Source organism: Lipomyces chichibuensis (genome assembly GCF_038497645.1).
Source record: "Lipomyces chichibuensis strain CBS 12929 unplaced genomic scaffold V1513scaffold_6, whole genome shotgun sequence".
In the NCBI taxonomy this organism is placed as follows: domain Eukaryota; kingdom Fungi; phylum Ascomycota; class Lipomycetes; order Lipomycetales; family Lipomycetaceae; genus Lipomyces; species Lipomyces chichibuensis.
Genome location: NW_027117458.1, coordinates 78,314 through 91,367, shown reverse-complemented (window position 1 = coordinate 91,367; position 13,054 = coordinate 78,314). Strand labels below are relative to the sequence as shown.

General features: G+C 47.5%; 5 protein-coding genes across 5 annotated transcripts; 2 read left to right on the top strand and 3 right to left on the bottom strand.

Moving 5' to 3' along the window:
- Positions 1-162: 162 nt before the first annotated feature.
- On the top strand, positions 163-2,133 carry V1513DRAFT_462852 (phosphoglycerate kinase). The gene is made up of 8 exons (XM_066899950.1): positions 163-384; positions 476-565; positions 628-804; positions 866-1,009; positions 1,066-1,334; positions 1,387-1,643; positions 1,696-1,816; positions 1,874-2,133. The coding sequence occupies exons 1-8, from the start codon at positions 315-317 to the stop codon at positions 1,991-1,993; spliced, it is 1,248 nt and encodes a 415-aa protein (XP_066754977.1). The 5' UTR covers positions 163-314; the 3' UTR covers positions 1,994-2,133.
- On the top strand, positions 2,133-3,843 carry V1513DRAFT_439565 (DHS-like NAD/FAD-binding domain-containing protein). Its single transcript, XM_066897231.1, has one exon. The coding sequence runs from the start codon at positions 2,534-2,536 to the stop codon at positions 3,767-3,769; it is 1,236 nt and encodes a 411-aa protein (XP_066754976.1). The 5' UTR covers positions 2,133-2,533; the 3' UTR covers positions 3,770-3,843.
- On the bottom strand, positions 3,829-5,000 carry V1513DRAFT_439564 (GPN-loop GTPase). Its single transcript, XM_066897230.1, has 4 exons — positions 4,847-5,000; positions 4,596-4,786; positions 4,467-4,546; positions 3,829-4,419 (listed from the first exon to the last, which is right to left on the bottom strand). Exons 1-4 carry the CDS (start codon positions 4,892-4,894, stop codon positions 3,881-3,883), a joined length of 858 nt encoding a protein of 285 aa, XP_066754975.1. The 5' UTR covers positions 4,895-5,000; the 3' UTR covers positions 3,829-3,880.
- Positions 5,001-5,429: 429 nt separating this feature from the next.
- V1513DRAFT_477846 (peptidase S8/S53 domain-containing protein) lies at positions 5,430-7,436 on the bottom strand. Its single transcript, XM_066900251.1, has 2 exons — positions 6,871-7,436; positions 5,430-6,763 (listed from the first exon to the last, which is right to left on the bottom strand). Exons 1-2 carry the CDS (start codon positions 7,243-7,245, stop codon positions 5,786-5,788), a joined length of 1,353 nt encoding a protein of 450 aa, XP_066754974.1. The 5' UTR covers positions 7,246-7,436; the 3' UTR covers positions 5,430-5,785.
- A 1,310-nt stretch (positions 7,437-8,746) lies between these two features.
- On the bottom strand, positions 8,747-12,793 carry V1513DRAFT_269074 (uncharacterized protein). Its single transcript, XM_066894544.1, has 2 exons — positions 11,549-12,793; positions 8,747-11,496 (listed from the first exon to the last, which is right to left on the bottom strand). Exons 1-2 carry the CDS (start codon positions 12,462-12,464, stop codon positions 8,972-8,974), a joined length of 3,441 nt encoding a protein of 1,146 aa, XP_066754973.1. The 5' UTR covers positions 12,465-12,793; the 3' UTR covers positions 8,747-8,971.
- Between the last annotated feature and the right edge of the window lie 261 nt (positions 12,794-13,054).

Here is a 13,054-nt window from a genome sequence, read left to right as displayed (position 1 = left end):
GATGTAAATAGTTAACTTCCGTCGGTTTGCTGTACGTTAAAAATAAAACGGGATCTGAAGTAGAACATGGATGGACAAATTTGACAATAACATTGAAGAATTTCATCCGGCGCTGGGACATTGACCGTGGTGATTCTTGCTACCGCTACCGCGCAGATTGGGGTAATTGTACGCTCCCAACGTCGGCTCGCAGCCAATAACGTGAGGAGCTGCACGTTCCCGACCGACTGGCTTTTCTCGCCGACCATAAAGTGTCCTGTAACTGCCTTTTTTGTCTGCGTGTGCATCCATCCTCATATTCTTGGTTTCTGACAATGTCGCTCACTAGCAAGCTCGCCATTACTGACGTCGATCTCAAGGACAAGAGAGTTTTCATCCGTGTTGGTAAGTTGCAAATCGCAGTCTAGTCTTGACCCATCGCGACAATTATCAATTTATTGACAACGCTAATCGTACTCGTCTTTCGTCAATACAGACTTCAATGTTCCCTTGGACGGCACCACCATCACCAATAATCAGCGAATTGTGGCTGCTTTGCCAACCATCAAGTATGCAATCGAACAGGGTGGGTGTGATTCAAAGCATCATAGGCAATTGATCCTTGCAACTAATAAATTCTACTATTAGAGCCGAAGGCCGTCATCCTTGCCTCCCATTTGGGTCGCCCTGATGGCCAAGTCAACCCCAAGTATTCGCTGAAGCCAGTCGCAGAGGAGCTTTCCAAGTTGCTGGGCACACCCGTTACCTTCTTGGATGATTGCGTCGGCTCTTCCGTCGAGGAGCACGTTTCTAAGGCCAAAGGTGGTCAGTACTTTCGTGCATAATGATGGTGGGGCATTATGAAGGTTGTGCTGATTAATGGCAGGAGAGATTATACTACTCGAGAACTTGCGTTTCCACGCAGAGGAGGAGGGCTCAGCCAAGATCGACGGCAAGAAGGTTAAGTGCTCCCCAGAGAAAGTTGAGGAATTCCGCAAGGGCCTTACTGCTCTCGCTGATGTCTACATTAGTACGTGCATTGTCCTTTTATTCACGCATTTCTCGTGGTTAACGCATTTCTTCTAGACGACGCGTTCGGTACAGCTCATCGAGCACACAGCTCTATGGTGGGAGTTGAACTTCCACTGAGAGCCAGTGGTTTCTTGGTCAAAAAAGAGCTGGACTTCTTTGCCAAAGCCCTCGAGAGCCCTGACCGTCCATTTTTGGCTATCCTGGGAGGGGCGAAGGTCTCTGATAAGATCCAGCTGATTGACAACCTTATCTCCAAGATCGATGCATTGATTATCGGTGGTGGCATGGCTTTCACTTTCAAAAAGGCCTTGGAAGGTGTTAGCGTAAGTCCCATGTGAGGCAAAGACAATAACCATACTAATAACAACCGTCTAGATTGGCAACTCTCTTTTCGATGAAGAGGGTGCTAAAATTGTCGGCGAGGTCATAGAGAAGGCCAAGAAGAACAACGTCAAGGTTGTCTTGCCTGTCGACTACGTCACCGGCGACAAGTTCTCCAAAGATGCTACTGTCGGTTACGCTACTGACAAGACCGGCATCGCGGATGGTTTGATTGGCCTCGATGTCGGCGAGGAGTCCTCTAAGCTCTTTGCTGAGGTAGTTAGCGAGGCAAAGACCATCTTGTGGAACGGGTATGTTTTTGACTGATTTTACTTTTGTAGCTGTGGTCTGACAAATGTCTAGTCCTCCTGGCGTTTTCGAGTTCGATAGCTTCTCCAAGGGCACGAAGTCGCTTCTCGACGCTGTCGTCGCTGCCGCCCAGGGTGGGACTACTGTCATCGTTGGCGGTGGTGACACCGCGACTGTAAGTGTTGTTTTCTCTGTTGGTCAATGCGTAGAAAGTGGCTAATAGGCATTGAAGGTCGCAAAGAAGTGGGGTGCCGAGGACAAGCTCTCGCACGTCTCAACTGGAGGCGGCGCATCGTTGGAGCTCCTTGAGGGCAAGGTACTCCCTGGTGTCGCGGCCTTGAGCGAGAAGTAACTCCCGTCAATGTTGTGATTCTAAATAGGTCGCCAAATGAGAGTTCACGCATATGGTGTAATCCATCACGAAGAAACGGAGCGTAGTGTTTGAAACTTGTCGTTAGTCTATGGAAACGAAAATTAGAATTAATGATACAAATTGTTCGTCTTGTAATACGTAACCGCTTGACGTTGCTGGTCAGTCTCCATTGCAGGCGGGGTCCCAAATCGTTTATGCACAGCACTTAAGGGTACAAGCCCCTCGCTGTGTCCGCCGCTTCACATGGCTCTCAGTTGCCAAACTAATGCAATCGCTAGTAATAGTGACATCTCAACTTGGGTACAATTGAAAAGCACTCGAAGCGCCTACTGATATCCACGCAAAGTCAACCTGTCACTACTTGCCTTTGGTCGGATAAAGTCATAGCAACTCACTCCACTCGACGCTTGTGAACAAAAGACCATTGTTGCTATTCGTTATTTACTAAGTGGTACCATTAAATTGACAGGATTGTCCATCACAATATTCAGCGTTGCATTCACGGGGTGTTTATTCAAGATGGCCCCGAGCACAATTGCTGTCATGAAGGACATAATAGCTGTGCAGTCTTCTCCATCGACTACGATTGTCCATGTGCCCGCTGAAACGAGAAAGCGGAAACGAGAAGCTAAACTGGTTTCGCGACCTTGTCATCCAGGACCGTTCGAATTACATAGCGAAGGCGTTCCAGACGAGCATTACGCCGAGGCATTATATTGCATGCTCCGCAAGTGCAGACGCCTTGTCGTTGTCGTCGGAGCGGGAATATCGGTCGGTGCTGGAATTCCTGACTTTAGATCCTCTACCGGTCTATTCCAAACAGTGAAAGATGATTTCAAGCTGAAGGGTAGCGGGCAGGCTATGTTTGATTCGTCTGTTTACAAAGACGCAGCGACAACGTCAATGTTTCATTCCATGGTCAACACGCTACATACCCTTAGCCAGGAAGCCAAAGTGACAAAGTTTCATAAGATGCTATCACAATTGTCTACAGAGAAACGGCTGTTGAGACTGTACACTCAAAATGTTGACTGCCTGGAGATCTCGCTATCAGGGTTGGAGACCGCAGTACCGCTACCTGTGAAGGCTCCTTGGCCGAAGACGATCCAGCTGCATGGAGGTTTACAGAAGATGGTTTGTGCAAAGTGTGGCTGGATGGCACCGTTCGATCCGACAGTGTTCCAAGTGGATAGGATTCCGGAGTGTAACGAATGCAGAGAATTGGATTCTGTCCGAGAAGTCGTTGGGAAAAGAACACAAGGAGTTGGACGGTTGCGGCCACGCATTGTCTTGTATAACGAGTTTAATCCAGATGGAGAGGCAATTGGGAAAGTGACCTCGTCTGATCTGAAGGCGAGGCCGGACGGGATGCTGGTCGTTGGTACAAGTTTGAAAGTCCCAGGTGTGCGGAGAATAGTCAAAGAGATGTCGGCTGCGGTCCACGCGGCTAACGGGATGGTTGTGTGGGTCAATGAGATTGACCCACCAGCAGCCAAGATGTTTGAAAATTGTTTTGATCTAATGCTGAGAGGTGACTGCCAAGAAATCCCAAGTATCTTGGAACGCTGGGAGAAGTCGAAGACCGAGCCAAAAGGGACGCCATCGACGAAGCAAAAGAAATCCGAGAGTGCAGTTGATATAGTTTCTTCCATTACTAGTAGGGCCATTTCGGAGAACGACAGGAAGATTACAGATGTGTTTAAGGTTAAGAAAAACGCCGTTGGCAGAGTTAAAAGTGTTAACCTAGAGAAATAGGCGCTTTTGTTTGGCTGGGTTATAGTTGTAAATAAGTTACTGAGCATAATCTTAGGCATTTCATTCTTACCGTATATTGGTCTCTATATACATAACATAAAACTGCAGCATTCATTCCTCTCTACCTCCTCCTGCTGCTGCTAGCATTTGGCCAAACTCGTCGTCGTCTTCAATATATTCGTCCTTTGGTTCCTTAGGCTCTTGAGCTTCCGCCCACTGAGTTATATCGTCAATATAACTCAGAATATTGCCCACGCTCTCCGGCGCAGTTGAATCAAGCGGCAAAAACTGGACCATTCCAAAATCATCTATAAGCTGTACCAATGCCCTATTCAGATTATAAAATTTCGGATTCGTGCTCGAATTGATTCCGGATAACAGCGTTGCATCTGGATTTAAAAACTGTTTCAGCTCTCGTTTTGAAACGTCATCTTTTATTAGATCCAGCTTGCTCAGAATATTAATATGCGGTAGTTCAAGTAAGATCATTGCTGACATTGCACTCATGACACCTGAGAAAAATTTGGGTTTGTCGATCACAAATGGAGCTTCGAGAAGATACGCTGCGCACAGTGAAAATCCGAGGTTTCGCGATAAATGCTTAGCAAGTGCAGGCAGAACTGGGATGTGTGTGTACAATTCAATTTGGCCTATTATTTTTCAGCTCTAGTGGTCAGATTATATATCGTTGACCTACCTGGACAATCAAATATTAAAAATTCGTCCTCGTAATCGCCAATTTCTTCATCTAGCCAATCTAAATGACTCATCAAAAATCTGTAGTTTATTAGACGACGTCCGTCAGAAATTGTCCACTGATACTCACTCAAAGCAGTATAACAGTCCGCCATTCGGTCCAAATGACATTTCTTCCATGACATCTTCGAGAGATATTAAATCGCGGATATCGACAGTAAATTCGTATTCGCCTGGTTCAGCCGCTGGATCCAAATTGACTAAATGCGCGCGTCGTCCTACGCTTTGTATATGATTTAACAGTGATGCGCAAAATGTGCTCTAAGAATCAGGTAAGATCGTTAGCTCGCATTCGCTAATTTCGGTACGAAACAGACTTACCTTGCCGACGCCAGCCGGGCCAAGAACGATCACTCCAACTCGAGACATTTTACATAATAATTCTAAAGTAAATAGGTAAATAGCGAATTGTAGTACTATGCGGAAGTGCCTTAATTCACGAAATCTTGACTCGCTGACGAAAGACGCTAGCTTTCTCCGGCGCTACGTTGGGAGATGGATTCAGATATCGACCGCCATTTTGCGATTCATCTCGCTTCAATCATGATTGATAAATGAGTTCGTCAACTATGACTAAGAGTCTATGAAATAGAACTAGTGGCTACGGCTTTCCGCTTACAGCTGATAATTGATAATTGATAATATTTTATATTTTGTATTATTTCGCTGCTTTCGTCCCGATGATTAGCTGGTGCACAAATCGCGTGCATGAGTGCAGCTGTCGGTCTTCTGCTTAGTGTTTCGAAGTTATTATTGTTAGACGCAGTAATTATACTACACAAATTTGACGTTTATACAACTGTCCACGGGTGAAATATCCCCGCCCTACCTTACAGGCGTAGGTAGCAGCATGTGGCAAGGCCCGTCATTCTATATATCTAAGCATCATGTAATTTGTGTAGAATAAATTGCCTGTATATACGTGTATTTATCGTGGTAGCAGTAGCAACATAATACAATGAGTACTCCAAACTAAATAACCAATGTGTCCCGTTAAAAAGAACATATGTTGGATAATATATTATGAAACAAGCAAAGCACAAACACATGACAAACACAATGAATACATTAATTAACAAACCCCCTAGCCGATAATTCCCTAAAATGACCCCACTCACTCCACATATAATAAGCGAAATAAATCTCAGTATAAAGGACTCCATACTACACACCACAATCTCAGTTCATTATTAACATAGAAACGAATACGAGAACTTATGTCAGACCTACAAATAATGAACGGAAACGGATATTAGATATCTACTTGCCCCAGAAGTCCGACAAGTTCCCACCGGCACCGTTGAAGACCAACAAGTTAGGGGTGCCCTCGGGGATTCCAGATAGGACATCAGCAGTGGCATAAGAAATCAAGTTTTTCTTAAGCTTAGCGGGGGTGAGAGAAGACGCGGCGTACTCGGAGTCGCTCTCCGGCTGGAGAGAAACGAAGTAAGCCAACAGACCGCAGACGTGGGGCGAGGCCATGGAAGTACCGGAGATGGTGTTGAGCGCATACGGTGAGCCAATCCAGGTGGACTGAATGTTCAAGCCAGGACCGAAAACATCCACGCACTTGCCGTAGTTAGAGAAGTAGGCGCGCTCATCGCCGAGAGTGGAAGCTCCAACGGTGACAGCCTTCTCCGCAGAAGCAGGAGAGTAGGAGCACGCATCAGCGTTGTCATTACCGGCAGCAACAGCGAAGTGGATGCCGAGGTCGACAGCCGCATTGACAGCCATATCAAGAGCAGGGGACTTGCCACCACCAAGCGACATGTTGGCAACGGAGCCCTTGAAGCCCTTCTTACCTGCCTTGGATTCTTTAACGTGGGACTCAGCGGCGAATTCAACACCTTTGATGACATCCGACATGGTGCCAGAGCCGTTGGACTTCAAGACCTTGATAGCGACGGGCTTTGACTTCTTGGCAACACCGTACTTCTTGCCAGCGACGGTACCAGAGCAGTGAGTGCCATGACCGTTTCCGTCATCATCAACATCACCAGAAGGAATGGTCTTGCCCCAAATAGCACGGCCCTCGAAGTCGACATGGTCGACGTTAATACCGGTATCAATGACATATGCCGTGACACCAGCACCACCCTCAGAGTCGTAAAGGTACTTGTTGAAAGTGCCAAAATTCAAGGCAGGTCGGTGAGAGACACGCGCAAGACCCCAAGGGGCGTTCTTCTCAGTCTCCAGCTCAGAAGCGTAAACCATGGAGTCGCGCTCAACATACAGGACCTTATCGCGATTATGTCAGCAAGGAATCTTCCGAAAGTAGCATAGTGTATGCCATCATCGAGGGTGACAACAACACAAACGAGTGGCAAATGAAAAAATACACTTACATCAGGATGTCTGCGGATCTGCTCGATAGTAGAGGCAGCAAAGCGACCGGAATATCCCTTAAAACTGCCAGCCAAGGAATATACGTGCTTGAGACCGTGCTCAAGACCGGATGCAAGGAACGGGTTTTCTTCAACATCACGCTTCTTCATGGCAGAGTCGTGGACAGACCGGACCCAGTTATGATGGGAACTGGCGGACATCTCGTTGATATGGTCCTTGAACACAATGATGTAGGAATCAGGGATGATGTGCTCGACAGCCGTGGAGGTGGTGAGAAGAGGAGCTTCAGTGGCTGCCTCAGACTTGAAGCCCTCAGGAAGGACGAGAGCCGAAGCAACCGCCGAGAAAGTGGTGATGGCAACGATGAATTTCATGATGCTGCTGTAATGTGCGAGTGTGCAGCGATTCGTAAATATATATATTTTATATACGACGAAGATTGGTGATGGGCTTGGAATAGATTGAGGGAGAGCAAGGGCGAGGAACAGCGAGGAAGTAGTTGCAAGGTATCAGTGGATCGGCTCACGCTTCTGCCGCGGTTTAGGGCTGCGCCTCAACCTTTATCGCTCACCTGCCGCGCGAGCAGCAAAAAATGGGCAACGTTGCCTTTTATGCGCCATAAACGTTTTGTTGTTGAGGGCTATGTGCCAGATAGCGGCATTCTCGTGTGTGACACGTCTCGACCCCGCCGATGCGTCATGCTAACAGTAATCAACGGTGCCACCAACTGTCATTTCTCTGTGGCTTATCCGTCACAACCGGACGTAAATTCGCCTGATTAACTCCGTCCTCGCGCCGTCGTTTCCGAGGCACTAAAACCACGCTGCATTTATGCCATATAGTACCGAACTATGCAAAGAAGGTGGCTTCCGTCATATCAGCCCTCGCAAACGCGTCTTGAGCAACTAGATCCACATTCGACCAACAGTCAATACAGACGCCTATGTGTTTCACGTCTTTTATCGTCCCCATCACAGTGACCGAGAGCGATACGTGTCTGCACCAATATGGAGGCCGTTGAAGCGCGTCTTGCCGAGCTTGAGCACTTGCTTGCGCTTGCACGAACATCTGCTGATGTGATCCCGCTTCAAGTCCCGGAAATGTCAGTTATAAATCATCTTGTCCTTCTCTTTCGATCGATTGAAAGTTTAGTTCAGGAGCACAGCATTCTCCAAAAGTACCTTGAATTAGGCACGTCATTCTATGCATTGATCGATGGCTGAGGTGAGCCGAACTAATTCTGATTGCAGATCCGAGTCATTTTGAAGACAACCAGAATGATCGGCCGAAGGACATGGCCTACGCAGCACACAAAACTACGATTGTTCTTGCACACTCTAACGAGATCGCTTACCTCTCTGCTGCGTTACCGACTGTTTCGTCATTAGAAGAAACTACGCTCGATTCCAAACAGGCCTGGATCCCGTCCGCAGCCCACTCATCGGAAGTGAATGGGCTTCATGTACGCATGGTCGCCGCCGAAGGAGATGTTGCCACACTTCTTGTCCAATCTGTCGCATTATTCGAACGTCTGCTCGCTCGCTCTGTAGCCGGTTCCAATCAAGCTTGGGCAGAGATTGAGGATCGGCTAGGAGCCATCGACAAGAGCATTCGTAGAACGGAGACCTCACTAGTCGAACGTCAACGGTGACCGTAATATCTACTAGAATCGGTAAATAGAAATAATAATATATACTTCACTATGTACTAAACAGACACTAACAAACAAAAAACCAACAAAAAATGGAGAACACATGATACACAATGACTCAGCTACAAAACAAACAATCCGTCAACGAAATTGGTGAAAATTTTTCAATCAATCCGGTCATGCAAATGGTAATAATAAGTACAAAAAAAATATTAAATAAGCTCTAAACAAAGAAACCCCTAGTTGTAAATACGAATGCACAAAACTTAATGAAAGGCCCCGCATACCAATAATGCAAAGTGTTCTCAATTCAAACGCAAAACCACACAAAAACAAAAATGAAATTGATGACAGTCTAAACTAGCCCAACGCGATAATGTCCGACCGCTGTGACTATTAGCATGGATCCTGTTAGTATCGGTTTAGGACAAATGTACGTTATCTGCGCCTCATCCACCTTTTATAAGCTCCGCTGAAATCAGCATGGAACCAACGCTATCTTCCTTCTTGACGTTCTTTTTCTTGCGAGATCTCTTTGAAGTCGAGGTAGTCCACTGATTTTGCTTGACGGTTACGCTGCTGCTGCTGCCAATACTTCCATTCGCTATCAAAGAGGGTCGTGATTTGGTGGAACCAGCCTGTACGTTCGACGCCGCGGCCGCCGCAGAGTACGACATCCCACCATTTTTCACGGGCACGGGTGTCGTAGCGGACGGAAGAGGCATATGTGTGGCAAGATATTCATTGTGGTTAGAAGCAAGAGGACCACCGCTGACGGCCCAATATTCGTCGTCTTCATGTTGAAGGTTCCTAACCTCATGATTCTGGCCGCGCATGCCGCTCGTTCTATTCAACTGATTCTTTCCAAACTCAGCTAGCAACGAATCCAATGGTTCTGACATTTCGTTACTGTACCGGACGTTTCCGATAACATTTGGTGATGAGTCTTCGCTGGCAGACCTCGCTACGGTCTTCGACGGAAATATGCGCTGATCCATTAAAACATCTGCATAAGACTTTGATCCTGACCTGCTGCTGGCGAGCTCCTGCGAGTGACTGTCCTCGATTAGTCCAATTGACCGCGGTACCAGAGACGATAGGTCCCCATTGACGATAACTGGACCATTGGGTTCCCGTCGACTGTCTTCGCTCTCTGTGGAATAAGACCGCGAGTACGTCGAGTTCGTTGATACAGATAGTGGCTTTGGAAGCGGAATTGACGACAGCATTGATGCTGGTGGCGAGGTATAGCCAGGACGACCCATTCCTTGCATTCGGTCGACCAACTCCTTCTGAGCAACAAACGTAGTACCCTCACTATCCGTTGTCATGCCTCCATCCTCATCATCTACGACCAGGACATCAACCTCATCTGAGTGACTAATATGTAATGAGGAGAACTTAAGATCGTAGTCATCTCCAGCGTCATTCACAAAGTCATCAAGTCGACAATCAGGTGGCGTTATCGGCGGATACGCATGTGGAGGAACATCGGGCGAGATATCCGACAAATCGGAACCACTCTCGGAAGACTGCGGCAGATATTCAGACCGCGATCTGGAAAGTGCGTTTCCCTTACTATTCTGATATGCGTAACTCTTGCCTCGTTTGCTTTCTTGACGCTGTGACTGTGGATAGCTCGCGTCATGATTCTGCTGCATCTGATGATGATGACGCAGCCGTGTCGATTGTCGGCTGGGGGATAATGACCGTGCTCTACCAGACCTTGTCTCGCTGGCGTCTGAGCCAGACTGATTGCTAGCTTCGTTAGCGTGTGCATCCTCATAGGCCGGCTGGTAATACAGCGGGAATCTCGGACTAGGAAAGTATGCCGGAATGATATAGCCAAACTGAGCACTGGCGGCGCTTTTCGACGGCTTTATTCGCTCGTTGGAACATAATGCCTCCGCACTGGAGGTGTTTCCGAGCTTAGCTATTGGCGGGAGCGATGCAATGGTGAACGGGTAGCCTTCGGGACTGACGGAATATATGGGCATCATGCCATACTCCGCAGGGAGTTTGAACATGGGAGGAGGATAAACACCGCCTGGGGCCATGATTCTTCTGCCTTGGTAGGTCCCATTGCTTCCCTTCCGGTGGGACTGCGACCGGTAAAATCCTCCCCCAGAATATGGTCGTCCTCCTAAACTTCTACTACTACTGTTTCCCGAGCTCGACACGCTTCGTGTTATTCGTCTGCCGGTACCACTACCCAAGATAAGTCCAAGCCCATCTTCTCTTATGGCATGTGGATTATCATCTTGAGGAAAATCGAATCTCTTCAGGAATTTGCCCAAATTGGCTTCACTGGATAATATTCCATATGCTCGTCGGAATTCTTGCAATATTCCTTTGGCTGATATATCATCTACTGTGTTTCCGAGATTGCGAGATGTGACAAGTGGCTCCTCGATGCAGAAACGGTTATTTTGTAACGTGTCCCAACCCTTTTCAGATTTTGATAATAATCGGCCGTGACGAACGGAGACAACATGGCGGTCGTAATCAAAGTCATATGCGTACCATTTGAAAAATTCGAACAACAGCTGCCCAATTGACTCCTTATTAATCTCTCCATAGCCCGCGAAGTGCTCAAGATCATCGCAAAAAGAAATATCTACGCCGTTAACAACTTTCTCAGGCCGTGACCCGGTGCCAATCTGATGCAGTATCGGAAGAATTGGTGGAGTTCGAAGTTGAAGGAAATTGATAATTAAGCAAATCCATGAATATGATGAAAGCGTGCCACCGCCAGCGGCATCGTTGAGCTCGCGCTGCTTAGTCCAATGTTTGATAATCATTGCCAGGGGACGAACTCGCCAATCGATCTGAACATATGTCTTGACCATCTTCGTATTCTCGAGAGCGAGAGTATTGTTAACATTCATATCGCAAGCAACGTCATATTCTGGATCCCATATTTTCACAATCGGCACCTTAGCACCCGGTACGCAAACAACACGCTCCATTTTGTCTAGCACCAAATTAGCTATAATGCCCGACCAACAATTACATTCACGACATACGGTTTGCCCAAAAATTTGCCAGCATACAGGTGTTCTCCAACCTTCTCCATGAAGTTGATATGCACACATCCACATCCGAATCATTAGAGCATAGTAAATTCTCTGTACTTCCAAATGGATGTACGCGGATGTCGTGTCCTGGCCACTCTTCATTCAACAGCCGTTCCAACTTCGCAATAAACTTTCGCCGTCGACACGCATTGTCGTCGCTAGGTAACAGCTCTCTGAACAACTTCTCCGTATCTGTCGTCAGAATCGCCTCGCCTTCAACCGATAATGTTTCTTTTATAATTGACGCTGGCATTGGAGGAAGAGGACTTGTTCCCAACGAATAAGGTATTCGCCTCCGTGCGTTTATCAGCGCCGTCTCATACTGACAGCTAGAAAGAGCAAATCCATTACCGCCGGATGACTTAGGTGGCGCAATATGAGTGGACTCGTTCGTAGAAATGTAGTTTGTGGGCGACGGACTGCGAGAAAGCCCACAGCTCGAAGATTGCATCACTGACGTCGGCGAGGATGACTCCCCTCGACGCGGAGGTATGGGTCTGCTGGAGGCCGATGACGGTATGGATGGACTAGCAAGTGTCCAAGAGCTAGCAGTTGGAGTCATAGTATAGCCTCTGAAATATCCGCCACCGTGGCCTTGTTGGCCATACGTTCCCAATATCGGTGTCGATGGCGCTGATCGGCTCATGCATCCATGCGAGAAGGTGTGCCGTCGTTGAGACATTGGTTGTTGGAGGTGATGCTGCTGTCCATAATTTATCGACTTATTACTACTAAGATGGCCTCGAGATCTCGTCGACGCAGCAGAGTCCGCGACGGCAACTCCGTCGATTGCAATAGCTGTGGCTTCCCTTTGGGTCAGTCCGCGTGCGGTTGTCGCACTGTTGCTTTTCTCAAGATCGGGCATATCTACTGCAAGTCACAACTTATTGATTTCGGTAAGACTGGTGAGATAAGAATAAATCGTTCCCAGCCCGAAACGAATGACTTTTAGATCAGCGACAAGCACCACCGCCGCCGAATACAGCAAGCAATGCAAAATATTATGCAGGCTGATAGTTAATGCCAAATCTCGAGTTTAGACACCAAGAAGTAAATGAGGCCTCGTGAGCGCTGACTAATATGTAGCCGTTGACTGGTGCACACGTCGGTAAGAACGTAGAAATGCGGATCGTACGTTCGTAAATCAATTTCTCAAACACTGATGAGCGCGGTTGAGTACGGATGAGCACGTTACAGTGCTGAAGGTTCCAAAAATTTAATAACAGAGGACTGAATACAGTGATACAGGCACTCGCCTATAAGATCTGGCACCTGTCAGCTCGACGGTGATGTCAAATATGGCTAGACGGGGGCTCCAAATCGCGACCTTGCTCACCAGGCAGATTGCGAATAAGTTCCTTTGCAATATGGCTCTCTGCTTTGCCACGCGCGAAGCACGCCTTGGCCGAGCTAGGACTGACGTGGAAGACGCGTGCCAGATCAATATACAAAGCT

Coding starts and splice junctions, on each gene's coding strand:
- V1513DRAFT_462852 (XM_066899950.1), top strand. CDS start 315: ATGTCGCTCACTAGCAAGCTCGCCATTACTGACGTCGATCTCAAGGAC. Junction 385..475: donor GAGAGTTTTCATCCGTGTTG/GTAAGTTGCAAA, acceptor TCGTCAATACAG/ACTTCAATGTTCCCTTGGAC. Junction 566..627: donor CAAGTATGCAATCGAACAGG/GTGGGTGTGATT, acceptor TTCTACTATTAG/AGCCGAAGGCCGTCATCCTT.
- V1513DRAFT_439565 (XM_066897231.1), top strand. CDS start 2,534: ATGGCCCCGAGCACAATTGCTGTCATGAAGGACATAATAGCTGTGCAG.
- V1513DRAFT_439564 (XM_066897230.1), bottom strand. CDS start 4,894: ATGTCTCGAGTTGGAGTGATCGTTCTTGGCCCGGCTGGCGTCGGCAAG. Junction 4,547..4,595: donor GGACTGTTATACTGCTTTGA/GTGAGTATCAGT, acceptor AATAAACTACAG/ATTTTTGATGAGTCATTTAG. Junction 4,420..4,466: donor TTTAATATTTGATTGTCCAG/GTAGGTCAACGA, acceptor GAAAAATAATAG/GCCAAATTGAATTGTACACA.
- V1513DRAFT_477846 (XM_066900251.1), bottom strand. CDS start 7,245: ATGAAATTCATCGTTGCCATCACCACTTTCTCGGCGGTTGCTTCGGCT. Junction 6,764..6,870: donor AGATCCGCAGACATCCTGAT/GTAAGTGTATTT, acceptor AATCGCGATAAG/GTCCTGTATGTTGAGCGCGA.
- V1513DRAFT_269074 (XM_066894544.1), bottom strand. CDS start 12,464: ATGCCCGATCTTGAGAAAAGCAACAGTGCGACAACCGCACGCGGACTG. Junction 11,497..11,548: donor GGCAAATTTTTGGGCAAACC/GTATGTCGTGAA, acceptor ATTTGGTGCTAG/ACAAAATGGAGCGTGTTGTT.